The following is a 27,885-nucleotide window of genomic DNA, read 5'->3' as shown; positions in this document are numbered from 1 at the left end:
TCCGGGCGCCTGGAGGGGGAGGCCATTTCCTGTTTCCCACTTCTTCCCTGCCCTGCCCTGGTTCACAGGCCAAAATAGAAACCCCCTCCCTTCAAGAGAACACCACCGCCTTCAAAGGAAAACAACAAACAGGCCCCTGGTGTCCTTAAAAGAAGAAGTATTAGTAAATATAGACTAACCACTTAAAATAAGCATAAGCAATGCATTTACAAAAGCAAGAGAAGTTACTATATGAAAACAAAAAACCTAGGGGATATGGGGAAAACTGTATAGAAGTTCTAGGTGTAAAAAATATAATAGTCAAATGGAAAACCATGTTAACAAGAATAACTAGTGGGAGAGATGCAACTGAAAACCAATTAGTAAGCTGGAGGACTAAAGAACTCTTCTAGAATAAAAGATGGAAGGATAAGGAACCTGAAAATAGAAAAGTCAAAAGACAAAATGAGAGAAGTGCCCAATATGGATAATATGAATTTCATAAAAATAAAGATTGAGGGACTTCCCTGGTAGTCAAGGGGCTGAGACGCCAAGCTCCCAGTGCAGGGGCCCAGGTGGGATCCTTGGTCGGGGAGCTGGATCTCATAGGTCACAGCACAGATGACAGATCCTGTGGGCTGCAACTAAGACTTGGCACAGCCAACTAAATAAATGAACAAGTTAAATATAAATAAATATTTTAAAAATTGATAAAAATAGAGAGGAGAAAAGAGTTACAGAAAGGAAAGAGATGACGTCTCAGGATTGAAAGAGAAAGGGGCTCCATGATGTCCTACAGAAAGATAAGGACAAGCCCATTTTAGATACATAAAACGACATTTTAAAATAGTGGACAAAAAAAAAAAAAAAAAAAGTAAAAAAAAAAAATAAATAAAATAGTGGACAGTGAGGGCTTTGCCGGTTGCTCAGTGGTAAAGAATCCACTTGCCAATGCAGGAGATACAGGTTCGACCCCTGGTCAGGGAGGATCCCACATGCCTTGGAGCAACTCAGCCCGCGCATCACGACTAGTGAGCCTGTGATCGAGAGCCTGAGAGCTTCAGCCGCGGAGCCCACGCGCCCCAGAGCCTGCGCTCTACAACAAGACACGCCGCCGCAACCAGAAGACCATGTCTGCAGCAGGGAGCAGCCTCTGCTCACCGCAGCTAGAGAAGAGCCTGTGTACCCATGGAACTCAGCACAGCCAGCAATAAAAATAAAGAAATAAAGAACCTTAAAAGTAGCAGAAAAAGGAGAAAATTCTAAAAGATTCTGGACAGACGGACATCAGATTTCCTAACACCAACACTGGATGCAAAGAGACATTGAGATAATATTACTTAAAATATTAAAGAGAAAAAAGTCAAACAGAATTTAATACATCAGCTAAATGTTATTCAAAGTGATAGGATAATAAAAAATGTTCTCAGGCACACAAAGCTTCAGAAGGTTTGCCACACAAGTACTCATGTTTGAAATACTTTGGGAGGAAGTATTCCAATGAGATAAAATGTCAGGAGGTGCCAAAAAGGTATGGGAAGGAAGGCTGATCAAAAACGTTGGTGAAGGAGTATTTGAATGTATTTGAAAGTATGCTAAGGTGCTTACCTGGTTAGCAGGAAGTATTAATTGAAGTATAGTTGATTTACAATGTTGTGTTTATTTCTGCTGTAAAGCAAAGTGAAGCAGTCATACATGTACGTATATTCGCTCTTTTCAGATTCTTTTCCCAAACAGGTCATTACAGAGTATTGAACAGAGTTCCCATTGTGTGTGTGTGTATGATCAGTCGTGTCTGACTCTTCGCAACCCCATAGACTGTAGCCTGCCAGGCTCCTCTGTCCATGGAATTTTCAAGACAAGGATACTGGAGTGTGTTGTCATTTCCTTCTCCAGGGGATCTTCCCCATCCAGGGATCGAACCCGAGTCTCTTGCATCTTCTGCACTGGCAGGTGGATTCTTTGCCAATGTGCCACCTGGGCACCCCATGCCTCCTGTTGGCTGAGCCCAGTTAGAAGCCAAAAATAAGGGTGATTTGGTCCATACAGGTCAACCTTCAGTCTGAGATGGGGGCACAGGGGACCTGAACGAACTCATGGAGGCCACCCAGCACTCTCTGCCCGCCTCAGAACAGCCTGCTAGAGTTCTTTTTTTACTCTAAACATCTCTAACAATGATACATTTTCCCTCACATAATGAAATAAAGTAATAATTTTAAACATGATTTAAAGCCTCTAAATATTTTTTTCTATTGTGTATCCAACACTTCCCTTTTAAAATTTCTTAGTAATTCTTTTTTTTCTTGGCTGTGCCAGATGGCTTGTGGGATCTTAGATCCCTGCCAGGGATCGGACCCACGTCCCCTACAGTGGGAGTTCAGAGTCTTAACCACTGGGCCGCCAAGGAACCCCCATATTTATTCTATTTTTCAACTCCAAATTGGTCCACAAAAACTTACAAGATAGGTAGGAGCCCCTACCCCACAGATCAAAGAGGATTTGCGCTCAGATGGCCTTCTCTCTGCCTTCAGAGGGTACCCCCTTGGAGGATGTAGGAGCCGTGGGTCTCAGCCCCTCCCACCCCTCCTGACTTTCCTGTGGACCAGCCTCCCCGGGGCACGTGGGCCCAGTTACACTCTTCCATCTTCTCACCCAGGCGCTTTCCTCCGCATCTTCCCCCAGCAACAGCTACCCCAACTGAGAGAATTTCCCTGATTGGCTGAACACAGCAGGGGGCTCGCCACCCCACCCCAGAATCTGTTTTCTTCCTCTTTACCTCCACCTTCTTCCCTTACCCCCGACACCAAGCCAGCGGGACATATCTGGTTAAGGCACCAGAGGGCAATGGTCCTCAGGGGGAGGCTGGTCCTGGGACTGCACACTTTGATGACCCTCCTGAGCCCCCGGGAAGTTGGGGCCATCAAGGGTGAGTGCTGAGGGCGCTGGGTGAGGAGAGGAGATTACGGGCGCGGGGTTACCCTTGAGATGGTACAGAGTGTGAGCGGTTCCTCTCCGCTGGCTTTTGGCAACTTCCTTGCCAAGAGATTGCCCATCCCTCTCACCTCTGTCCGGTCTGTCCTGGACCTAAAATACAGGCTCAGCCTGGCCACACCAGCCATGCTCTGGTGCCTCCTGTTCCTCCCTCCGTCCTCTCGTTTTTTAGATTTTTTTTTTTAACGTGGACCATTTTTAAAGTCTTCATTGAATTTGTTACGACATTGCTTCTGTTTTATGTTTTTGTTTTTTGGCTGTGAGGCGTGTGGGCTCTTAGCTACCCCCTGGCCAGGGATCGAACTTGTAACCCCTGCCCTGAAAGGTGAATTCTTAACCACTGGACCACCAAGGAAGTCCCCTGCCCCCTCTCTGAGACCCAAACTGCCATCTTGCTGCCCAGCGTCCTGATGGTTTTAAAACAACTTTTATTTATTTATTTTATTTGGTTGTGCTGGGTCTTCACTGCTGTGCATAGGCTTTCTCTAGCTGCAGCAAGCCAGGCTGCTCTCTAGCTGCGGCGGGGCCCCTGCCGCCCTTGTTGTGGAGCACAGGCTCGAGGGTGCCCGGGCTCGGCAGCTGCAGTGTGCCAGCTCAGCTGCTCCATGGCATGGAATTTCCCCAGACTGGGATCGAACCCGTGTCCCCTGCATTGGCCGGTGGATTCTTATCCACTGTGCAACCAAGGAACTCCATCTTTTTTTTTAATTTATATTTTTAAAATTTTGTGACCAAGATGCACAGCATGTCCAATCTTAGTTCCCTGACCAAGGATCAAACCTGCCTCCCCTGCATTGGAAGCATGGAGTCTTTTTATTTTTGGAAGCATGGAGTCTTAACCACTGGACTGCCAAGGAAGTCCCAGCATCCTGATTTCTGTAGAACTTCCTGGTTTGAAATGTGCCCATTCGCCTCCAGTTTAGTACCATATTTTTTTACCAGGTCAACAGAGAGATGTTCATGTCTTTATCCTGCTCTGTTCATGAGCTCCTTGTCTGCAGGGTCCACAGCTGGTTTGTCTGTATTCCCTTAGGGCCTGGTATCGTGCTGACCACACACTAGTTTCTCATGACTGCTGTGCAATTTATTTCATAGGATTATCAAGCCATCTTATCCACAGTCACCTAAACCCTAATTTCTAGAAAGCTGAGCCTCATTCATGTTAAGAGACACATTTGATCATAATGCTCTGAGCAGAAGAGATGGGACAGAACTTTGAACTTCAAATTCCTTTTCCACTGCTCTCTGCAATACCTTGGGCTGCCTTTTCCTATCCTTCTGGCCTCGGGGTCACAAATCTTGATTCTTACTCCTGACAGCCATCTCCTGTTTTCCCTCACACCCACTTACACTGCATCTCTGTGCCCACAGTTCCATGGATGCTCTTTTTTTTTTAATTGAAGGATAATTCAGTTCAGTGCAGTTGCTCAGTTGAAGGATAATTGCTTTACAGAATTTTGTGGTTTTCTGTCATACATCAACAAGAATCAGCCATAGGTACACCCATGTCCCCTCCCTTCTGAAACCCCCTCCCATCTCCCTCCCCATCCCATGATTCTAGATTGCCACAGAGCTCCTGTTTGAGTTCCTTGAGTCATAGAGCAAATCCCCACTGGCCATGTGTTTTACATATGCTATTGTAAGTTTCCATGATATCCTCTCCGTATACCTCACCCTCTCCCTCCTCCTCTCCGTGTCCATGGGTCTGCTCTCTCTGTTTCTCCATTGCTGCCCTGAAAATAAAGCTATCAGTACCATCTTCTTAGGGTCCATATACATGCGTGAATATACAATATTTATATTTCTCTTTCTGACTTACTTCACTCTGTATAAGAGGCTCTAGGTTGGTCCACCTCTTTAGAACTGACTCAAATGTGTTCTTTTTTATGGCTGAGTAATATTCCATTGTATATATGTGTATATGTACCACAACTTCTTTATCCATTCATCTGTCAATGGGCATCTAGGTCGAGTCCATGTTCTAGCTATTGTAAATAGTGCTGCGATGAACACTGGGATACATGTGTCTTTTTCAATTTTGGTTTCCTCAGGGTATATGCCTAGGAGTGGGATTGATGGGTCATATGGTGGTTTTATTCCTAGTTTTTAAAGGAATCTCCATACTGTCTTCCATAGTGGCTGTATCAATTTACGTTCCCACCAACAATGCAAGAGAGTTCCCTTTTCTCCACACCCTCTCCAGCAATTATTGTTTGTAGACTTTTTGATGATGGCCATTCTGACTGGTGTGAGGTGAGGTGATATCTCATTGTGGTTTTGATTTGCATTCTCTAATAATGAGGGATGTTGAGCATCTTTTCATGTGTTTGTTGGCCATCTGCATGTCTTCTTTGGATAAGTGTCTGTTTAGGTCTTTTTTTCCCACTTTTTGATTGGGTTGTTTGTTTTTCTGGTATTGAGTTGTATGAGCTGCTTGTATATTTTGGAAATTAATTATTTGTCAGTTGTTTCACTTGCTATTATTTTCTCCCATTCTGAGGGCTGTCTTTTCACCTTGTTTGTAGTTTCCTTTGCTGTGCAAAAGCTTTTATGTTTAATTAGGTCCCACTTGTTTATTTTCATTTCCATTACTCTAGGAGGTGGGTCATGGAAGATCTTGCTTCGATTTATATCATTGAGTGTTCTGCCTATATTTTCCTCTAAGAGTTTTATAGCTTCTGGTCTTACATTTACGCTTTTAATCCATTTTGAGTTTATCTTTGTGTATGGTGTTAGGAAGTGTTGTAATTTTGTTCTTTGGCACATAGCAGTCCAGTTTTCCCAGCACCACTTATTGAAGAGGCTATCTTTGCCCCATTGTATATTCTTCTCTCCTTTGTCAAAAATAAGGTACCCATTAGGTACGTGGGTTTTCTCTCTGTGCTTTCTGTGTTGTTCCCCTGGTATATATTTCTGGTTTTGTGCCAGTACCATACTGTCTTGATGACTGTAGCTTTGTAGTATAGTCTGAAGTCAGAAAGATTGATTCTTCCAACTTCATTCTTCTTTCTCGAGAGTACTTTGGCTGTTTGGGGTCTTTTATGTCTCTGTACAAATTTTGAGATTTTTTTTTTTGTTGTTCTAGTTCTGTGAAAAATGCCATTGGTAATTTGATAGGCATTGGATTGAATCTGTAGATTGCAGTTGGTAGTATAGTCATTTTTACAATATTGAGTCTTCCTAGCCAGGAACATGAAGTATCTTTCCATCTGTTTATGCCATCTTAGATTTCTTTCATCAGTGTCTTATAATTTTCCATAAACAGTTCTTTTGTCTCCTTAGGTAAGTTTATTCCTAGATATTTTGTTCTTTTTGTTGCAATGGTGAAAGGGATTGATTCCTTAATTTCTCTTTCTGATTTTTTCATTGTTAGTATATAGAAATGCAACTGATTTCTGTGTATTGACCTTGTATCCCACGACTTTGCTGAATACACTGATTAGCTCTAATAGTTTCTTTTGGGTTTCCCATGTATAGTATTATGTCATCTGCAAACAGTGAGAGTTTTACTTCTTTTCTGGTCTGGATTCCTTTCATTTCTTTTTCTTCTCCAGTTGCTGTAACTAGAACTTCCACAACTATGTTGAATACTAGTGGTGAGAGAGGACACCCTCACATTGTTCCTGATCTTAGGGGGAATGCTTTTAGTTTTTCACCATTGAGAATAATGTTTGCTGTGGACTTTTCATATGTGGCCTTTGCTATGTTGAGGTACGTTCCTTCTATGCCCATTTTTTGAAGAGTTTTTGTCACAAATGTGTGCTGAATTTTGTCAAAAGCTTTTTCTGCATCTATTGAGATGATCATATGGTTTTTATCTTTCAATTTGTTAATATGGTGTATCACACTGATTGATTTGCATATATTGAAGAATCCTTGCATTCCGTGGGCGCTCTTAACCTAAGTTAGTTTCTCCTCATCCCACCCCTACTCTTCTCATCTCACAAGACCCCACTGGGACCGGCAATCAGAGTCAAGATTTAACTCTGGGGTCACAAGCCTGAGTTTAGGTGTCCTCTCTTCTTCCAGCCCAGTGTGCCGGGCTGAACCCTTGCCTCTGTGCTGGCCAGTCCCTCCATCCGCTCCCTTCCAACCCTCAGCAACTCCTCTGCTCCCCAGGGATCAGCTCAGTGTCAGAACAGGACTCTTGATGGGGCACAGCTCAGAGACTCAGCCCATCACACCTGATGGATGAGAGCTGGTACCTTTTCTTCTCTCCCCCGACCCTGAACTCACCCAACACAGCTGACCACATGGGCTCCTATGGACCAGCCTTCTACCAGTCCTATGATGGTGCGGGTCAGTTCACCTATGATTTCGATGGAGAACAGCTGTTCTCTGTGGACCTGAAGAAGAGGGAGGCTGTGTGGCGTCTGCCTGAATTTGGCAACTTCGCCTACTTTGACCCGCAGAACGGGCTGTTCAGTATCGCGATGATCAAAGTGCATCTGGAGGACTTGGTGAAGCGCTCCAACCGCACCAGAGCCCCCAACGGTACTGGCCCTTTCCCCTGCCCGCCCCCCAGGCTCCCAGCAAGCAGAGGAGGTCCACAGAAGCCTCTGCCCCACCCCTCAGGCTTCTGTTGGCTCCCCGGCCCCACTCTCAAAATCTGAGACTGTTGTTCTCAACCCCTTTCTTTCCCAGGAGGTTCTAGATCTCCTCAGATTCCTTTAACAGCCTCTTTCTCTAGGAATGACCCCTCCCACCTGGCAGATACCGCTCACCCCGGGCCCCCCACCCCGCCCCTTCAGTCTCCTGTCCCTCTGTCCCCGCTTCTGCCTCAGTGTCACCAGCCCAGAGCATCCACTGCTCTCAGAAGGCAAATACCAGGAAGCACCCCTCCATCCATCCCTGACAAGGCCCCAGCTAGAGGCCTGTTCCTGTGGGATTCAAGGCCTGCTTCCTCCTAGTGCCCCCTAGAGTGGCCGTGCTGCCCAAGTCTCGTGTGCAGCTGGGCCAGCCCAACGTCCTCATCTGCATCGTGGACAACATCTTCCCCCCGGTCATCAACGTCAGCTGGCTGCGCAATGGCCAGCCCGTCACCGAGGGCGTGACTCAGACCAGCTTCTACGCCCAGCCTGACCACTCGTTCCGCAAGTTCCACTACTTGACCTTTGTGCCCTTGGCGGACGACTTCTATGACTGCAAGGTGGAGCATTGGGGCCTGGACCAGCCAATCTTTCAGCACTGGGGTACGCAGCCCCCTTCCGGCCACCCGCCTCAGACCTGTGCATCCTTCACCCTGAGTCCCTCTGCAGGACCCCCTGACCCTCCCTTTCTCTCCCAGAGCCCCAGGTGCCCACCCCGCTGCCTGACACCACAGGGACTCTGGTCTGTGCCCTCGGCCTGGCCCTCGGCCTGGGGGGCTTCCTCGTGGGCATCACCCTCATCATCACAGGCACGTGCCTGTCCAGCGCCCCCAGGTGCACCGGGGGTCTGGGGGGAGGAAGCTGGGGCCTCTGCACAGGATGGGGGTGGAGGATGAGAGATTTGGGGAGGGGAGCAGGGACGAGCAGAGGGGAGGCGAGGGGGTCAGGTTTGAGGGAAGCGGGCAGAGGAAGGACCCAGAATTGTGAGCTTGAACCTTGACCATGTGGTTTTTGCTACTTTAGGTGATGGCCCTTCTGAGAGAAACAAGTGTGAGACACCGTTCAGCTTTCTGGCAAGTTTCTGATGGCCCTTGCCTGCTCAGTGCCAGACTCCACCAAGTTCATCATGCTGACTTTGAATGGGATCAACCCCTGTCCTATAAGTCTCCTCCTTTTTGGCCCCCATACTCATGGCAGGGAATTGTGGGGAACCAATGAGCTCCCTTTCCCAGCCCCAACACACACACACATACACTTTATTGATCTACCCAAAGCCCTGGCCAGCAGCAGTAAACTTTTAAACAATTTTGCACAGTGTCCATCTTCCCAGGCCTTAGCCAATTCTCTAAGGGGGTAAGGGACACTAGGGGGCCTCCAGGTGGCTCAGTGAATAAAGAATCTGCCTGCAGTACAGGAGATGTGGGTTTGATCCCTGGATCAGGACGATCCCCTGGAGAAGGGCATGGCAACCCACTCCAGTATTCTTGCCTGGAGAATCCCTGTGGACAGAGGAGCCTGGTGGGCTACAGTCCATAGGGTCACAAAGAGTCGGATATGACCGAAGGGATTGAGCAAAGGACCCTAGGGTCTGGAAGAGGGGATTTCTGGTGATGGCCATTGAGCATGACCTGCTCCTGGGGACTGGCATTCATTCATGGGCCAATCTAGCTATGTCCTGCTCCATCTGACTCATCAGTGTGGGGCCCCTTGTGGGTCACTTGTGAATGGACCATTTCACACGGACGTCATGAACTTTATATCCTGAATTCAGATTTGCCCCCAAAGGGATGCAGAGTATTCTGTTCTTTGTAACTCCCCCAACCAATGACAGTTCTGAAGGATGCCAGGCGAGGGAACATTCACAGAAATTTCACTCTTGCCCAGATTTACCGTCATGAAGAGGCCATTGGTATCCAGCTGTGGCCTAGACGCCATCTCCTTTTCCGGCATTTGATAACGTTCCATGCATGACAAATAGCAGCCAAGGCTTGGGTAGGATGGCCACATCCTCCATCTGAGGTCCATCACATCAGGTAGGAGGGTAGAAAGTAGTGATCTACTACCTTTCAAGGTAGCTGTGAGAAGGGAGGTCTAGGAGAGATCCGTCTGAATCCTCTCTAAATCTGTGGCCTCGGGCTTCCCAGGTGGCGCTAGTGGTAAAGAACGTGCCTGCATAATACAGGAGACATGAGACGCAGGTTCAATCCCTGGTTCTGGAAGATTCCCTGGAGGAGGGCATGGCAATCCACTCCAGTGTTCTTGCGTGGAGAATTTCATGGACAGAGGAGCTTGGCAGGCTACGGTCCACAGGGTCGCAAAGAGTCGGACGTGACTGAAGCGATAGCATGCACGTAGAAGGTTCTAGTTTACTGTGAACAAAATTTAAAATACACCCAAAGCAATAGCTAACTCTACAAAGTAGTTTATGAAGTGAAGTGAAAGTCGCTCAATCGTGTCTGTCTCTTTGCCACCCCATGGACTATACAATTCATGGAATTCTCCAGGCAAGAATACTGGAGTGGGTAGCCTTTCCCTTCCCCAGGGGATCTTCCCAACCCAGGAATTGAACCCGGGTCTCCCACTTTGCAGGCAGATTCTTTACCAGCTGAGCCACAAGGGAAGCCCAAGAATACTGGAGTGGGTAGCCTATCCCTTCTCCAGGGGATCTTCCCAACCCAGGAATCAAACCGGGGTCTCCTTCATTGCAGGCAGATTCTTTACCAACTGAGCTATTATATCAGGTACCAAATGAGTGGTACAGATTGGTGGTTTTCAAACTGAATACACAGAAGAATCACTTGGGAGCCTTTTGATGAGTACAGGCTACTCCCAGATCTACTGAATGAGTGTCTCTGGGGTGGAGAGAGTGGTGACAGGGACTCTGTAATTTTGAACATGCTCCAGATGGCACTGATGAAGCTGTTCTGGCCCCAGGCTGGGGTCTGGGAATGGAGACTGGCTGGTGCCATCAGAGATCGTTGGAAAGGGGATCCCTGTGGTCTGAGTGATTCGGGAAGACTTTCTGGAAAACCTGGGCCTGTTAGGGCATAGAAGTCGAGCGAGGGACTTCCCTGGTGGTCTTGTGGTTAAGACTCTGCCCTTCCAACGCAGGGGATGTGGGTTTGATCCCTGGTTGGGGAACTAAGCTGTCACGTGCCAGGTGGCACAGCCCTCTTCCAAGAAAGAAGCTGAGCGTAATACAGGTATGTAGGGGCAAGAGAGGATTTGGAATTGTGAGCACTTTGTCCTGGAAAAGAAAGAAACCAAGAGATTACGGGGACTCCGGGGACTTCCCAGGAGAGCGTGAGGTGGGGAATCAAAGGCCAGAAGAGGACTTGGGTGGGAGTGAGGGAGGGTTGTCCTAGGCGTGATTTTTGTTTGCCCGTCAGTCATGGAAACTCTATTAGAATAATTACAGACACAAGAGAGGTTATTTGCTATAAAGACGCCGGAGTGGTGCCCAGAACCCAACCGTGGGTTTGAGTCAGGCCCGCAGGGGGCAGAACTCAGAACTGAAGAGGCCGCAGAGCCCAGCGCCCGGCCCTCTCTGGCCACGAGCCTTGCTCTCTAGGTTCCTGGGCGCGTCGGCCGTGTTCTCTCGGTGAGGACTGACTGTCCTTTTCAGCTGACCTGTCGATCCTGTGGGTCCTGTGTGTGTATGTCCCCTCGGCTCTAGCCTCCCACAGAGACTGTGTCTCTCAGTCACAATTTAAAGTTTTTGAAAAAACAAATGATTCCCCAAACTTAGGGAAAGTGTCCACGCCGGCCCAAGGCAATCAGATCCCATGGTACAAACGTGATGGCTGGCGCCCACCTCTGGGGTGAGGAGTCGGGTTGGTCTCAGAGAAAGAAGAGGGTCTCGGAAGACACCGTGAGAGATGTCTGTCTCTATCGCTCCCTGATCTCTGTTGATCTTTTACTTAAAACTTGATGCATCCTTGGAAAAGTGTTTCTCTGCTCTCTGTCCTAATGTTTAATAAAGTTGTTAAAATTGTCCTCTTTTGAACAGACAGGTGGCCGCCAAGGGGGCATGTGTTTTGGGGAGGATGGAGTGGAAGACTGGGGTCAACAGATGTGAGCTTTTATATATGGACATGGCACAAGGAGCAATACTCAATTTTTGTTGTTGTTCAGTCGCTCAGTCGTGTTCGACTCTTTGCAACCCCAAGGACTGCAGCACGCCAGGCCTCCCTGTCCATCACCATCTCCCGGAGCTTACTCAAACTCGTGTCCATCGAGTCGGTGATGCCATCCAGCCATCTCATCCTCTGTCGTCCCCTTCTCCTCCCGTCTTCAACCTTTCCCTGCGTCAGGGTCTTCTCTAATGAGTCAGCCCTTCACATCAGGTGGCCAAAGTACTGGAGTTTTAGCTTCAGCATCAGTCCTTCCAATGAAGATCTAGGACTGATTTCCTTTAGGATGGACTGGTTTGATCTCCTTGCTGTCCTAGGGATTCTCAAGAGTCCCTATCCTGAGACAAACTATAGTGGAAAAGAATATGTAAAAATGTGTGTGTGTGTAGCTGAAGCACGTTTCTGTACAGCAGTAGTTAAAGAAACAGTGAATCAACTGTACTTGAATTTTTTTTGTTTCATTTTTTGGCCAGAAGTGTGCTTTTCTTCACTATCCCTATATTACCCAGAAGTCACTAGAAGCAATTTGGAAGGAATATGTAGCAATTCCCAATCTTTTAGATTTATGTATTTGCCCTTACACTCACATTTTTTTTTTTCTAGTCTCAAAGTCTTTCTCTTCTGGTCTCTTAAGAAAAATTGTTATAAAAAAAAAAAAAAGAAAAATTGTTATGCATTTTTGATCTGACTTCCGTCTCTTTTAGAGTAGATAGGCAACTTCTTTTCTGTATTTTCAAACTCTCCCCCTTTGCAGGGTTCCCCTCCACACGTAATAAAAATACTGTCGCTTTCATATACTGAGAACGGGAAGTCTCCTTTCTGTCCTGTAACCCCACCCCGCCCTGCAAGCTCCTCTCAGCCACTCTCTCTGCAGAATTCTGCACCAGCTGTCTCCACATCTCCTCTTCTGATGGATTTTTTCTTAAAATTTTAATTTTTAACAAAGTAAGTTTATCCCCATAGTTTAGAGAGTCCAATAGTTCTACCAGATTTGCTTGAAAAAGTTCTAGTCACTGTCTGCCTTCCGATCCTGTCCTTGCCCCCAGAGCTGATTGAAAGTGAAAGTCACTCAGTTGTGTCCCACTCTTTGTGACCCCCATGGGCTATATAGTCCAAGGAATTCTCCAGGCCAGAATACTGGAGTGGATAGCCATTCCCTTCTCCAGGGGATCTTCCCAACCCAGGGATCAAACCCAGGTCTCCCACATGGCTGGTGGATTCTTTACCAGCTGAGTCACAAGGGAAGCCCAAGAATACTGGAGCGGGTAGCCTATCCCTTGTCCAGCAGATCTTCCTGACCCAGGAATCAAACCGGTGTCTCCTGCATTGCAGGTGGATTCTTTACCAACTGAGATATGAGGGAAGCCCAGAGTTGAAAACTTTCAACTCAAAAAAAAAAATTTCTTTACTTCTTTATTTATTTGGCTGCATCAGATCTCAGTTGTGGTGTGCTGGGTCAGTAGTTGTGGCCCTTGTGGAATGTGGAATATTAGTTCCCCGACCAGGAATCCAACCTACATACCCCACACTGAGGGAGATTCTCAACCACTGGACCATCTGGGAAGTCCTTTTCAACTGTTTTTTTCTTTTTTTTCAGTATTTTTTTTTTCATTTATTTTTATTAGTTGGAGGCTAATTATTTTACAATATTGTGGTGGTTTTTGCCATACATTGACATGAATCAGCCATGGATTTACATGTGTTCCCCATCCTGATCTCCCCTCCCGCCTCCCTCCCCATCCCATCCCTCTGGGTCTTCCCAGTGCACCAGCCCCGAGCACTTGTTTCATGCATCCAACCTGGGCTAGTGATTCTTTTCACACTTGATAATATGTATGTTTCAATGCTATTCTCTCAGATCATCCCACCCTCGCCTTCTCCCACAGAGTCCAAAAGTCTGTTCTATACATCTGTGTCTCTTTTTCTGTCTCACATATAGGGTTATCGTTACCATCTTTCTAAATTCCATATATATGTGTTAGTATACCGTATTGGTGTTTATCCTTCTGGCTTACTTCACTCTGTAAAATGGGCTCCAGTTTCATTCATCTCATTAGAGCTGATTCAAATGAATTCTTTTTAATGGCTGAGTAATATTCCATGGTGTATATGTACCACAGCTTCCTTATCCATTCATCTGCTGATGGGCATCTAGGTTGCTTCCATGTCCTGGCTATTATAAACAGTGCTGCGATGAACATTGGGGTGCACATGTCTCTTTCAGATCTGGTTTCCTCAGAGTGTGTGCCCAGAAGTGGGATTGCTGGGTCATATGGCAGTTCTATTTCCAGTTTTTTAAGGAATCTCCACACTGTTTTCCATAGCGGCTGTACTAGTTTGCATTCCCACCAAGAGTGTAAGAGGGTTCCCTTTTCTCCACACCCTCTCCAGCGTTTATTGCTTGTAGACTTTTGGATAGCAGCCATCCTGACTGGCATGTAATGGTACCTCATTGTGGTTTTGATTTGCATTTCTCTGATAATGAATGATGTTGAGCATCTTTTCATGTGTTTGTTAGCCATCTGTATGTCTTCTTTGGAGAAATGTCTGTTTAGATCTTTGGCCCATTTTTTGATTGGGTCATTTATTTTTCTGGAATTGAGCTGCAGGAGTTGCTTGTATATTTTTGAGATTAATCCTTTGTCTGTTGCTTCGTTTGCTATTATCTTTTCAACTGTTTTCAACTAATTCTGTTGGTACTGACCTTCTGTCTCTAAATAGCACATTTGTTTAGCTCCATCTTGATTTTTCAGCTTTAGGCCTTTTCTCTTTACTTATCACTATGGAAGAGGAAGACCTAGTTTTTTTTTCATCTTCACACCACACAAGTGCACCCCTTCCTTTAATGTAGTTATATTGTAACTTTCACCAGGTTGGTGTTCAGGGTTTATGTTATTATGAATTTGTGAAGGCTGTTCACAGCCCAGCCTCCTTTCTTAGGCAGCTTTTTGTCTCCCTGGGATCGATGATTGCCTGACTTTCCTTTCATTGGTTTTCTTGGTACCTAGCATTAGTGAATCACAAGTTTCCTCAAAGCACAACCAGCTGCTTCAGGTTGTCCATTTTACTGTCAGATAAAACTTCCAGACCGCCTCTGATCCACGCTTTTGCTGACAAGGGGCCGGGTTCAATCCTTGTCCCCAGAACTAAGATCCTGCAAGCCACAAGGCGTGGCTAAGAAAAACAAAGATCAACCCCCTCCCCCCAAAAAACACCTCCCAGAATCTTCTGTTGGCTTCAGTCTGAACTACTGTCTTCAGCGAGACAGCTGTCATCCTGGGAACACCCTTTGCCATCCTTGTCAGGATTTACCATCCTTGTCTTTTGGACCTTGACTTCCCTGGTGGCTCAGACTGTGAAGAATCTGCCTGCAATGCAAGAGACCCAGGTTTGAAGATCCTTGGAGAAGGAAATAGCTACCACTCCAGTATTCTTGCCTGGAGAATTCCATGGACAGAGGAGCCTGGCAGCCTACAGTCTATGTGGTCGCAGAGTCTGACACGACTGAGCGACTATCACTTGCACTTTCTGTTTCTTATATCCAGCTAGAAGAACGACCAGGTTTAGGAATTACTGCAGAGATGTCACTTCTGCCGACCATTCATGTAGATCCCCTTGTTCAGACTTTCCTTCTCACTTAGAGTCTCAATTCCTTCCTGGCTAAGGCTCTCCAACCTCACCTCCTTGTAATCGTCCTTTTTTCATGACGTTACAGCCACATTCTCTTGCCTTAGAATTCTCCTGCCTGTGACCTTAACATCAACGCTTCCAACTTGCCATCCATTCACAAGTCCCGTGGTAAAAGTTCAGAGGCTTCCCTGGTGAGCTTTGCTAAATAAACCACCCATTTCCGCCCTTCTCAATCACGTGACCTGTTTATCTCTGTGGACAGACATTTCTCCCGGAATGGAGTCTCTCTCAGGCTTCCTTTCCTCTTCTAAGTGGCCAGGCCCGCGGAGGAGCTGTCCCTTCCTCCCTCCTCCCCTCCCCTCCCCTCGTCTCTGGCCATCGCCTCTAACTCTGTGATGTGGCTGTGTCCTGTGGTTTGATTCCACCTCCAGTGGAGGCTCCAAATTTGAGTCAACTTCCTCTTCCCAAGAGAAGACCGCCTGGCATTTCCGCCCCCTGAAACTTCCTGCTGCCTCGCCCCTGGATCCTCAGCGCCACTCCCGAGACCTGGCCTGGCCTGCTGTGGTCCGTCATCCCCTCCCTCAGGCTGGCAGCGTATGCTCGGGCTCCGGGTACCAGTTCCCACCATACTGCCCGGAACGCAGCAGTTACTCAACACATGATCAGATGACTGACCAAAGAGTGAGATGTAGCCCACTCAGCTCTCAGATTCCTTGATGACACGCCCAGACAAAGAAAACATTTAAAAACTTTCAGCTGTTATCAATACTATTGCTTTTCTGAACACTATTAGCTTTCGTGTATGGTTAGTCTCTGTCATGTCTGACTTTGCCACCCCATGGACTGTAGCCCACCAGGCTCCTCTGTTCATGGGGATTCTCCAGGCAAGAGTACCAGAGTAGGTACCCATTTTCTTTTCCAGAGAATCTTCCCAACCCAGGGATCAAACCCATGTCTCCCGCATTGCAGGCAGACTCTTGACCATCTGAGCCACCAGGGAAGATTTTCACATATTGAGCACAGTATGTGCTCAAGCAGTAGTCTAAACACTTGTATCCGTCAGAGCTGTGAGTCTGCGCACCTACCATGGTGTTTCCTAAATTGTTCATGAAACTCAAATGTTCTAAAGGATGTTAATAACATAAATCAATGTAAGTAACCTTTTTCTTCTAAAGCATATTTTAATATGGGTAAGGAAATGCCAAACATAGATACGTAGTTGTTAGTTTATAGTACTCTGCCTTTCAAAAAGGACATGCCATGTTTGCTAATAGCAAAACCCTGGAAACATGTCCAGTAAGAATGTACTAGATGAAAGAGTTACAATACATCCACGCAGTGGAGAAACATAAAGCTGTTAAAAAGAACAAGGAAGATCTCCTTGAGCTGATATGGAGGGATCCCTAGGATGTAGTGGAAAAATTGCAAGATATCAATGCAAAAGAAGGCATATAGTATGTGCTACCCTTGGCATAAGAAAGAGGGGAGATGTTTGCAAAAAACCACACGGAAAGGATAAACCAGAAATTGTTAAAAATGGGGAGGGGAAGGAAGAAAAGAGGGAATGCATTTGAGGCAACAGGGATAAAACTGGATACTGACTTTGGAAATATATAAGTACTCTATAATTTTTATAAACATGAAACGAAACCCCTAAAATTTAAAACAGACATAAATGACTGAACCAGAGAGACAAGAATTATTTTAACTCCTATTAGAAAATAATACTGTATATTCCTACTGGACTATATTCTAAGGACAAAAAGAACTACTAAAAACACTGAAGGTCATTGAGTAGTTTTATCATTAGCAGTAATATTGTATTATTATTTTGAAACTATGTTTATATATATTATAGGATAAAGCAATGCAGGACTGACTGATGTAATGTATTTGGGAAGCATGATTTTTAGTGTATAAAAAGAAAGAAAAAAGTAGCTAAATTAAAACACTAATATTAAATTTGAACTGGAAATGGCCAATTTAAACTAATGATTTACAAGTATATATATTTTCTAGCTCTAGCAAGCGATAGAGCCTGGAGGCAATGGTCCTTCAGGAGTGATGGTCATTCCTAGAACGCAGATTGTGATTTCTTAATATCGTCACCCAATAAAAGGAACTGGAGCTTCTTAGAGAAGTGACTTATTTCAGGCCTGGATTAGGGAATATGCAAAGCAAGTTTGTTTCAGAAAGCAAGAAAGTACTCAAAGACTACTGGAATCACGTCCAAAGAAAAGAGTAGACTTCTCTAGTCGTCCAGTGGTAAAGAATCTGCCTTCCAACGTAGGGGATGTAGGTTCGATCCCTGGTTGGGGAACTAAGATCCCACATCCAACTCAGTTGCATGACACATGAAAACCCAGTGCAAGCAAAATAAAAATAAATATGTTTAAAAAACAAAAATATATTTATAAAAAATGAAAGAAAAGAGCAGCCAGCTTGAAGTAGCTCCAACTGGCCAAATTTGGGACAATTTGAGGATTTAAAAAATTTTTTTCTATAACCAACGTAAGCACACTGAATGGATAAAAATGTACAAGTCCCTAATAATAATCAAAATAAAGATAAAGCAAGCAACAACAACAACAGAACTTTTCTATGACCACTGGGGGTGATATTCTATTCCTAACAAAGATAAGTGATACTTAAAGGAAACTAGCTGATTTCCTGATTTTTTTCAGAAAGAACTATACGGTTCACTAGATGAGAAAATGTCTTCCTTTCAGATGACGGCCAGCTAGGAAATACTAGAATGATTAAATAAGCATTTTGTAACCCTAATGTGTGAATTGATTCAGGGAAAGTGTCTAAATGTTAGGAAATAGGTGACTGGAAAAGGGAGAGTCCCATCACGCCAAAGTGTCGTGCCTGTAGCTTGTTTGCTGTTGACAGAAGGGAGAATGTATCTTCATAGAGGAGAGAGATCTGGCAGCCACGGCCTCAGCTCGCCGGTCTAACTTGACTTCAGTAATAATGAGACAACAGCTCAGTCATCACACGCTTCTTGATGAGAGGAAAAGTACACAGCATCACCTATGAAGAATTACTGTGAAAAATCTTTAATCTGAATCTAATAAAGCCTTTTGCTCAAAGTTCTAGTTTACAGAAAATACAATGGGTACAGGAATAAGTCAAATGAAGCCAGGAAGAAAACAACCACACAAACACAGAATATGAGATATTCTATAAGGCAACTGGCCTGAGCTCTTGAAAAATAATATAAAAAAGGAGGAGGGGGGATTAAGAGAGACTGCAGAGACATTACAATCAAACTTAGAGGGTGATTTTTGGCAACACTTTTGGGGGAAAACAGATATAAAGATACTTTTGAGATAAATGACAAAATAGATTGGATAATCAATGATATTAGGAAATTATTTTCAACTTTGTTCAGCATGATTACTTTACTGTGGTTATGTAGCAAGACAGCTTTAAGTATTTAAAGGTTAAAATGCCAGGATGTCTTTATTTTGAAGTGGATGTAGATACACACACACACAGAGTTGCAATAAATATGGGAAAATCTTAATAGTTGTTAAACCAATGTACAGGTAGTCAAGTATTCTTTGTGCATTTTCTGGATTTCCTTATTTGGGATTTGCTTCATAAAGTGTGTGTGTTTGGAGTGTGTGTGTGTTTGCATGCTGTTCTTGAAAATAGCAAGAAATGAAATGAGAGATCCTTGGAGTCCTCAATGCGTGAGTTACTAAATTGCCACTTATTGAATAACTACTCTCGAAAAGAGTTGGACCCCACTTAGGGGCTGAACAATAATAATTGATATTTTGTAATTTAAATATAAATAATTTTAATCTATTGTTTTTTATTTAAAATTAAAATAAAGAAGGAAGATGTAATGCCTTGTTGGGGTTCCATTTCCTGGTTGTTAAATACATACATCAAGTTTGACCATTTCTTCCAGCAACTTTTTCACCTTCGGGTTCAAAGCACACTCTCATTTTGTCACGGGAGCTCTATAATTGCTTCCTCATTTTTTCCTTTGGAAAAATGCTCTGCAGTCAAAAGTTACTATCACACTGCCTATAGGCATCTCAGGAACACCAAGAATAAGGTCAACTGTGAAAATATCAAGATGATTTGCAATTTGGTAGTTTTATCCATGTTTGAGATCTTTATTGTCAATCCCAATCGGAAAAGAGAGAAGATTAATAAAAATAGGAAGAAAAATATGCAAAATTTCCATAATCTTACAAAGTTCATGTAATTTTTATTCTTGGCCTATAATTTTTTTTTTGTTTTTTAAATTTCAGAGGGGCTTGGGGGGTTTGTTTTTGCTTTTTGTGTCTATATTTTTGTCATCCCTTTTCTTCACTTCTTACATGGTCAAAAGGAGGTGAGCTATACACCTCCACACTTTCCCCTCATGGACCCTGTCCATCTGGTCACAGCTTCACCCCCTCACATCCATCACTTATTCCCTGGGAGCCTTTTTCCTTCATGAAGCTCCCCGTCTCTAAGTCAAGCCTGAAGGAATGGTTAGGAGGGATGGTGGGTATAAATAGTCATCACTTAGATATTAGTCAGTGACATCACTGGCTGAATACCACTCAAAGTGAGTAATTTCCACTCAGCCCGGTTCTTCTTGACACAGCAAAACTCATCACTGGGGATTCCCTCACCTGCACTGTTGGAACCAAACCAAGTTGTTTCACTTCTTTCGTGTCTTCACACTTCCTAGTATTTCTTCTGTGAAGCTCAGTATAGTTGGGCTTGGTGAAAAAAAATTAATTTTCTCCCATGTGGTGGAATCTTGAGCAGGAGCTACATTTAAAAAATGTTGATACATCAGAAGATGGTAGATAGACAGATAGCCAGACAGACAGCATGTGTGTATCTCCAGCCTTGTTCTTCTGTTCTGTTTGGTGGAGTAAACAATATCTGATTTTTTTTTTCAAATTTTTGTTTCTGAATTCCTTTTTTGCTTATATCTATAATATAACCAGAAACAATAGGCATAGAAGAAAGGATATAAACTTTGAAATCAGCATTTCCCTGTCTCACCAATGCCATGATCTTACATACATCAAGTCAGTATTTCCTCTAAAACATATGTAATAGGGATGTTCTGTGGACTAAAGGGATCACTACAGTGAGGTTGACAGCAACGTCTCAGTTAAGTGTCGATTCCTTTTCCCTGGTTTTCTCCTTCTCTCTCAGCTTGCCCAGGCTCGGCAGAAACAAGGCCCTTTCTGTTTGGTTTTCCACGTTGCTCTGAAACAAGGCCGAACCGCTGTTCCCACGCGTGGAGCTACTCTCTGAACCTGCTTCTTGACCCCCAGCTGCTGCCTCGGTTGCTTGTTGTTCTTTATTTCATTTGATTTTTCTTCCTGGCCGAATCATGGCTTAAATCACGGTGGGGCTTGGCAGGGTCCATTTGTGAGACCAAAGGCAGTGATGGAGGAGCCTAATCCTGGGATCAGCTGAGGGGCTGAGAACAGCATACCTGGGGGTCGGGTCATTGTGGTTGGGGTCAGATCCGGAATGGGATGCAGAATTTTAAGTAGACATAGAAGCAAAGGTTCATGGCCAGTATCAGCACGAAGCCGCTGACCAGACCTCAGCGGACTCGGGGCCAAGTTATGGGAACTCCTTATGTACGAGGACAGAAGGTGCAGCATAGGCGCCAAGAGGCGTGCACGCGCGCGTGTGTATGTGAGTGTCTGTGTGAGCGTGTCGGGCTGGGGCGTGTGGGACGGCACTTGCTCTCTCTCAAATCAAGAACGTAGAACGACAGGTCGTGGTGGCCGTGCAGCCAAGAGAACAGCCACCCCTACTTCCCACCAAAGAGCAGGAAGCTTCACTCGATAGAGACGCGAGGCTTTCTGACCACTTACAACTATCATCCTGTTAGTAACTTGTCCGCTTTTCTTTCCCTGGGGTTACTTAGAAACATACAAGCAGACTTAGAAAACCATTGTTTTGTTTGTTTGTTTGGTTGGTTTTAAGAAAGAGAAGAAAAGGATGAGAGAAATTACGAAACTGTCTCCTTTTTTTTTCTGTAGCAACTATAAATGAAAAGCAAAGTCTAGTCAGGAAGACAGGAAATAACCATTTTGGGAGGAACTCAGTGTCTCTACCACCTACATTTCTGGGGAAGCCCATTGCAGGGGCAGAAGAGAAGAATGGTTTGCCAGTGTTATGTTCTCATAGTATCAGAAATTATAAGAGCAATGATTCTGTGAGTATGGCTGATGGATGGCATTTCAGTAGTACTGGTTTTTCAAATGAACACCCGGCAGATAAATCTTATTACTGGAGATAAAAATCCCTTTTCTCCTCTAACTTCTAATCAAATATTAGCTTACTTGACTCATCTGGCAAACGCATATGAGAAATATCTTATTGCATATCAACATTTACTTGCTATATAAGGGCACACAAATAGTTGAAGTTTGGCAAGGATGGTGGGTTCCTCTTACTTTGACAAGAAGCTAGTCTTATCCTGGCCATCTCAGGTTGAGGTGAGGTCCCCCCTGGAGATGACTGGCCTGGTACCCCACCAGGGGAGGCTACTGTTCTGGAGGGGAGGGGGCAGGCACCAGGGGAGGAGGCGGTTGAAGGACCCCGAAGACAGCATGTCTAGCAGAAAGACATAGTCTACAGAACCAGTGGTTTAGGCCTCTCTGAACCTGTTTTCTCTTCTGTGAAGTGGGTATAACAGACGCTAACGATCGGGAGTCGAATGCTAGGTGCATCAGGAGATGGAGTATGAAAGGGACGAGCACAGAACCATGAGTGGTTCAGCCTGGTGTCCATCAGCTCTGTCTCCTTCACTTCCGAGTGAAGATCACATCTCCCATTCGTGACGCGATCACCCGTCCCAGTTTGCCCAGAGGACTTTCTCAGTTTTATTGCTAAAAGTCCCATGTCCAGCATAACTCCTCAACCCTGGGCAAACCCGGGAGGATTTGTCTGCCCTACCTTTACCCTTAATGACAGCCTTAATGACAAGCCCCTCCCAACATCAGCTCCCCGCCTGCCAGCCCTAAGGCAGGGCCGGTGAGAGTGGTTTGGGTATCTATGCTGGGGCATGGGGATGGATACAGATACCAAGGTGGTCTCATCACCATTATTATTTTTTTAATATTTATATATTTGACTGTGCTGGATCTTAATTGCGGCATGTGGGATCTTTAGGTGCCAAGTATGAACACTTAGTTGCTGAATGTGGGATCCAGCTCCCCGACCTGGGGTCAGACCCGGGTCCCCTGCATTGGCAGCTCGGAGTCTTAGCTACTGGACCACAAGGGAAGTTCCCTATGGTTTGTTAATGCTTAAAGTCTTTCCCCAGGCACTGGGCAGGTCAAAGATCTAAAGAATAAGATATAGTTCCTACTTCACAAAGGAGCTATGGGAAACATGTCGGGGGCAAAATTAAGGAGGAAGGAAGCTAGGTGTGAACTGAAAGAGGAAGTGGTCAGTCAGTTCACCGGGAGAGTCCTCAAAGGCTGCTGACAACAGCCGCGTGGACACCGTGCGAGGAGCCACAAAACACGATGCTGCTGCTTTGGGGTCTGGGAAGTGGGTGAAGGAGGGGTCTGGACATGGCTGCAAGCTCAGTAGGGTCCCCTGGAAGGTGTATGCGGATGTGTCATGGGGGACGGACAGGCAGCATTACCTTCGTAGTGGAGGTGACAAGCTGCTTTTGGAGATTATGTAGGACTTGCTGATGGTGGAAAGAGCATATTCTGGGCAGAGAGAACAGCATGTGCCAAGGTCCAGTGGCAGTAAAAAGCCGGGGAGAATCTGGGAAGGTCTCTCTTTGGCTGAGTTGAGCACAGGGTTCAGAGAAGGGTGGATGAGGGATATAATTTTCTGGATGTAGCAAGGGCTGGAGAGAGGCCTTGCAAAGGAGTTTAAACCTTAGAGGTAATAAGCGACATGACCGGATTTCTTTTCTCAGTGATCCCCCTGGCAGCAAGAGTGAGGGCGGGTGGGGGCCCACGCGGGGTGGAGTCAGCGGCAGTAGCACTGAGACTGGAAGACTAGAAAGAGGGGACTTCCCTGGTGGTCCAGTGGCCAGAACTCGGCTCTCTCACTGCTGAGGACTGGGATTCCATCCCTGGTCCGGGAACTGAGATCCTGCAAACCATGGGGCCAAAAAAAAAAAGACCTAGGAAAAAGAGAGCTGTGAGAGTCCAGCTGGAGGGGGCACTGAAAGGGGAAAGTGACAGAGGGAATTCAGGAGGCCTTGCTGGCTGAGCAGAGAGTGGGGCGCAGGCCGGTCACCAGGCTCCGTCTGGCTGGAGCATCCTGGGGGGTGCAGTGCGTTAGTGACCCTGACTCGGCTATTGACCTGCTGTGGGATTGCTACTGAATGGCTCTGAGCCTCAGTTTCCTCATTTGTAAAAGGGTGATGCGTATCAATTTGTGGGATTACTGTGAGGACTTCACTTTATTTATGTATTTTTTAAAGACTGAGTGTTTTTTTAGTTGATGTACAACGTTGTACTCGTCTCTGCTGCATAGCAGAGTGAGTCAGTTACACATACACATGCATCCACTCTTTCCTAGACTGTTTTCCCATACAGGTCATTGCACCATATCGAGTGAAGTGGAGGACTTCCTTTTATTTTTAAATGTTTAATTGTTTTAACTGAAGGATGGTTGATTGACAGCGTTGTGTTACTTTCAGGTGTAGAGCAAAGGGATCCACCGATACGTATACACGTGTCTACTCCTTTTCAAATCCTCCTCCCACTCAGGTTATTGCCGAGCACTGGCAGTTCCCTGCGCTATGGTAGGTCCTTGCTGGCTGTCTCTGGCTCTCTATTTTGTTTTTGGCTGTGCTGGGGCTTCGGTGCTGCCCGTGGGCTTCCTTGCGTCACCGCGATTGGGGGCGGCTCCAATGACCGTGTGCAGGCTTCTCACAGTGGAGGTTTGTCTTGTTGGGGAGCACGGGCTCAGTGGTGTGGGGCACGGGCCTAGCTGCCCCTCGGCACGCAGGATCTTTCCGGACCAGGGATCGAACCGGTGTCCCCCGCATTGCAAAACAGATTGTTAACTACTGGACCACCAGGGAAGGCCGGTTATCTATTTTAAATATAACATGTGTGTACCTGTCAATGCCAAACTCTCAATCTATCCCTTCCCCCCTCTCCCCCCAGGACTTCATTTTAGGACCTTCAGATTATGAGGCTGATGCACTGCCTACTGCGCTAAGAGGGCAGACAGTCCAGGACTTCATTTTAAAGGGATTTTAAGTGTCTGGCACATTAACAAGGGGCTTCTGTACAAAGTGCTTCTTACATAAATGGGTAACTCACAGAGACACGTTTGGGGAAAAGACAGGATCTTCTCTGGATGTGTGTCTATGGGACATTGCTATGAGGCTGTTGAGAAACAGACTTAGAACTCTGGAACAAGGTCTAGACAGAGATAGACTTTATGAGTGGGAGTTGCCTCCAGAGGAATGGAGGAAATTGCTTAGAAATACTGTGCCAATAAGGAGAAGAGGGAAAGGGAGGTAACATGATGGATAACAGCGTGTCGTGGAAGCTGAAGCAGGGACTCTGGAGAAAATGACCAAGAAGGGCTGACTACAGAGGATGAGCGCTAAGAAGCTGGGGTGTCAAAGAACCAGGGAGGCTGAGAGCTTGTAAAGGGAGACAAAGGTCTCTGGGTCAGAAGAGTGAAGGCTCATGTTTCAAGAGCTGAAGGAGAGCAGGTGAGGAGGAAAGAAAAGACCTAAAGCTGGAAGGGTGGACACAAAAATATTCACCATGGAGATTCAGGAGGACGTCATGGCCATCACGCTCACCAGGTGGCGCCAAAGACCCTCCGCGGGGCTGAACACGGGCCTCAGCATCCTTTCCGGATCTGTCAGCCGCTCAGTCATGTCCAACTCTGTGACCGCATGGACTGCGGCCCGCGGGGCTCTTCGGTCTGTGGAATTCTAGGCAAGAATACTGGAGTGGATAGCCATTCTCTCGGAGTGGGTAGCCACGGCTCCTGGAGTGGGTGGCCATACCAGGGGATCTTCCCAACCCAGGGATTGAACTCTGGTCTCCTGCACTGCAGGTGGACTCTCTTCTGTCTGAGCCACCAGGGAAGCCCAGATAGTCATTGGAAGGACTGATGCTGAAGCTGAAGCTCCAATACTTTGGCCACCTGATGGGACGAACTGACTCATTTGAAAAGACCCTGATGCTGGGAAAGATTGAAGGCGAGAGGAGACTGGGACAACGGAGGATGAGATGGTCGGATGGCATCACCGACTCAATGGACATGGGTTTGAGCAAACTCCGGGAGACAGTGAAGGACAGGTAAGTCTGGCGTCCACGGGGTTGCAAAGAGTCAAACACAACTGCAGAACAGCACTGCTGCTTCTTAGGTGAGCCTCCTGGACTTGCGTTCAATTCTGACAGTCAGCCGGCGGCCTTCCTTTAGTAAGGAGCCATCAGGCTTCCACTGCTGAACTCTCTTCTTTTGGCATGTGGAGATAAAATAAGGACCTTCAGAGAATAGTCCCATCCATTTTTTCTCCTGCATAGCTTTCAAACCCACCTGCGTCTCTTCATGCTTCCAAACCACTGTACTCAGGCGGGGGCCCACCACTGCCACGGCCTTCTAAACTGTGGCCCTGCCTCCATCCTCACTGCCCCGCTAACCTGATGTGACTCTCCTCACTGCAATTTCGTCTGAGGAGTTGCGTCTCCTAGCTCCCCACCGACCCACGGCATTGGGAGTCCAGTGTAGCGGTTCCTAGCCAGGTTGTGAAAGTGAAAAATATGGCAGTTCTCTTTCCCGTTTTTTAAATCTCCACACTGTTCTCCATAGCGGCTGTACTAGTTTGCATTCCCACCAACCAGGTTGGATGCATGAGACAAGTGCTCGGGCCTGGTGCACTGGGAAGACCCAGAGGGATCGGTGGAGAGGGAGGTGGGAGAGGGGATCGGGATGGGGAATACATGTAAATCCATGGCTGATTCATGTCAATGTATGACAAAAACCACTACAATATTGTAAAGTAATTAGCCTCCAACTAATAAAAATAAATGTAAAAAAAAAATAAAAGAAAAGAAAAAAGAAAAATATTAGTCACTCAGTCGGGCTGGCTTCAAATCCCCTCTCCAACTCACTGGCTGTGTTGAGGTAAGTAAGGCTTACCTCAAAGGACTAGAATGAGGGCCAAATGAGCTTATAGTTTGCTTCTAGCACAGTGCTTGGTACACCGTAATTGCTTGATAAGTGAGAGTTGTTACGAAAACCTTCAGGATAAACATTCAAATTTTTACGGCAGCCTTTGATCCAGCTCTGCCCAACTTTCTGACCTTACTGGAAGCCCGCACCCTTTCCTGCTGCCTCAGCATGGCCTGTTCTCAGGCAGTTATCATCACGGTTCCTTTTCTTTCTTTTCTTTTGGCTGCTTAGCTTGCACGTCCCCGCTAGGGACTGAACCCAGGCCACTGCAGTGAAAGCATGGAGTCCTAACCTCTGGACTCCAGGAAACTCCCATCACTGTTTCTCCTGTTGGCACCATGCACTCCCATCCTCCCTGAGAGTTTCCAGATCTGTCTGAACAGTTCTCAGAAGTCTCAGATCAGAACCCTCTCTTCTACATTCTTTGCAGATCTTTGCATATGGTGCTGCTACAACTTACAATTTTTATTAAAAACTGGGACTGGTTGTCTAATATCACTCTGTCCCTATTCCCAGCATGTAAACTATGGAGACAGAAAGACCTGCTAGTGGGATTCTGCCGAGATGGGACTAGGGTGATGATCCAGGCAAGGGGAAGGACGGAGGTCACTGCATCGCCAGGTCAGCTTCGTCCACCCTTCCGTCCCCTTCCCAACTCTGTTGCGGTTATTCAGCCCCTTAGTCATGTCTCTGTGCCACCCCATGGACTGCAGCACGCCAGGCTGCCCTGTCCTTCACTATCTCCTGATGCTTTCTCAAACTCATGTCCATAGAGTCGGTGATGCCATCCCACCATCTCATTCTCTGTCGTCCCCTTCTCCTGCCCTCAATCTATCCCAGCATCAGGTAGTTCAAAGTATTGGAGCTTCAGACTTCAGTTTTCCAATGAATATTCAGGGTTGATTTCCTTTGGGATTGACTGGTTTGATCTCTTTGCTGTCCAAGGGACTCTCAAAACAGTCTTCTGTGCTGTCACTTCAGTCGTGTCCGACTCTTTGTGACCCCATCGACTGTAGCCCACCAGGCTCCTCTGCCCACGGAATTCTCCAGGCAAGAATACTGGAGTGGGTTGCCATTCCCTTCTCCAGGGGATCTTCCTGACCCAGGGATTGAACTCGGGTCTCCTGCACTGCAGGCAGATTTTCTCTACCATCTAAGCCACCAGGGAAGCCCCAAGAGTCTTCTCCAGAACAGTTCGAGAGCACCAGGTCTTTAGTGCTCAGCCTCCCCAGCTCTCGAGTCCCTTTCTCATTGCTCCGGGAGCCCTCCCCGGCCTTATTCTTGGCAAGTCTCAGTAACTCCAACCAGCTTTGGTGCTTATCCTAGGAGCCCCTCAGGGAAGCGAGGTTTTTTTAGTCAGGATAGTCCTGAGAGAATGTAAGAGCAAGGCAGGCAGG

The 27,885-nt window shown here is 46.1% G+C and overlaps 1 protein-coding gene across 3 annotated transcripts; it reads left to right on the top strand.

Annotated features, from left to right (window-relative positions):
* The first annotated feature begins 2,746 nt into the window (after nucleotides 1–2,746).
* LOC133059382 (HLA class II histocompatibility antigen, DO alpha chain-like) lies at nucleotides 2,747–11,555 on the top strand. 3 transcript variants are annotated; one of them, XM_061146407.1, is made up of 5 exons: nucleotides 2,747–2,905; nucleotides 7,216–7,464; nucleotides 7,881–8,162; nucleotides 8,258–8,368; nucleotides 8,583–11,555. In XM_061146407.1, the coding sequence occupies exons 1-5, from the start codon at nucleotides 2,824–2,826 to the stop codon at nucleotides 8,642–8,644; spliced, it is 786 nt and encodes a 261-aa protein (XP_061002390.1). In that variant the 5' UTR covers nucleotides 2,747–2,823; the 3' UTR covers nucleotides 8,645–11,555. The 3 variants fall into 3 exon arrangements, with proteins under 3 accessions (XP_061002390.1, XP_061002392.1, XP_061002391.1); XM_061146409.1 differs by having other exon boundaries at nucleotides 8,258–8,393; XM_061146408.1 differs by having other exon boundaries at nucleotides 2,769–2,905; nucleotides 7,090–7,464.
* Nucleotides 11,556–27,885: the final 16,330 nt, after the last annotated feature.

Source organism: Dama dama, chromosome 7, assembly GCF_033118175.1.
Source record: "Dama dama isolate Ldn47 chromosome 7, ASM3311817v1, whole genome shotgun sequence".
NCBI classification, from domain to species: domain Eukaryota; kingdom Metazoa; phylum Chordata; class Mammalia; order Artiodactyla; family Cervidae; genus Dama; species Dama dama.
Note: the sequence above shows the minus strand (reverse complement) of the source record. Positions and strands in the feature narration are given on the sequence as shown.

Coding starts and splice junctions, on each gene's coding strand:
- LOC133059382 (XM_061146407.1), top strand. CDS start 2,824: ATGGTCCTCAGGGGGAGGCTGGTCCTGGGACTGCACACTTTGATGACC. Junction 7,465..7,880: donor CCGCACCAGAGCCCCCAACG/GTACTGGCCCTT, acceptor GCTTCCTCCTAG/TGCCCCCTAGAGTGGCCGTG. Junction 8,369..8,582: donor CATCACCCTCATCATCACAG/GCACGTGCCTGT, acceptor TTGCTACTTTAG/GTGATGGCCCTTCTGAGAGA.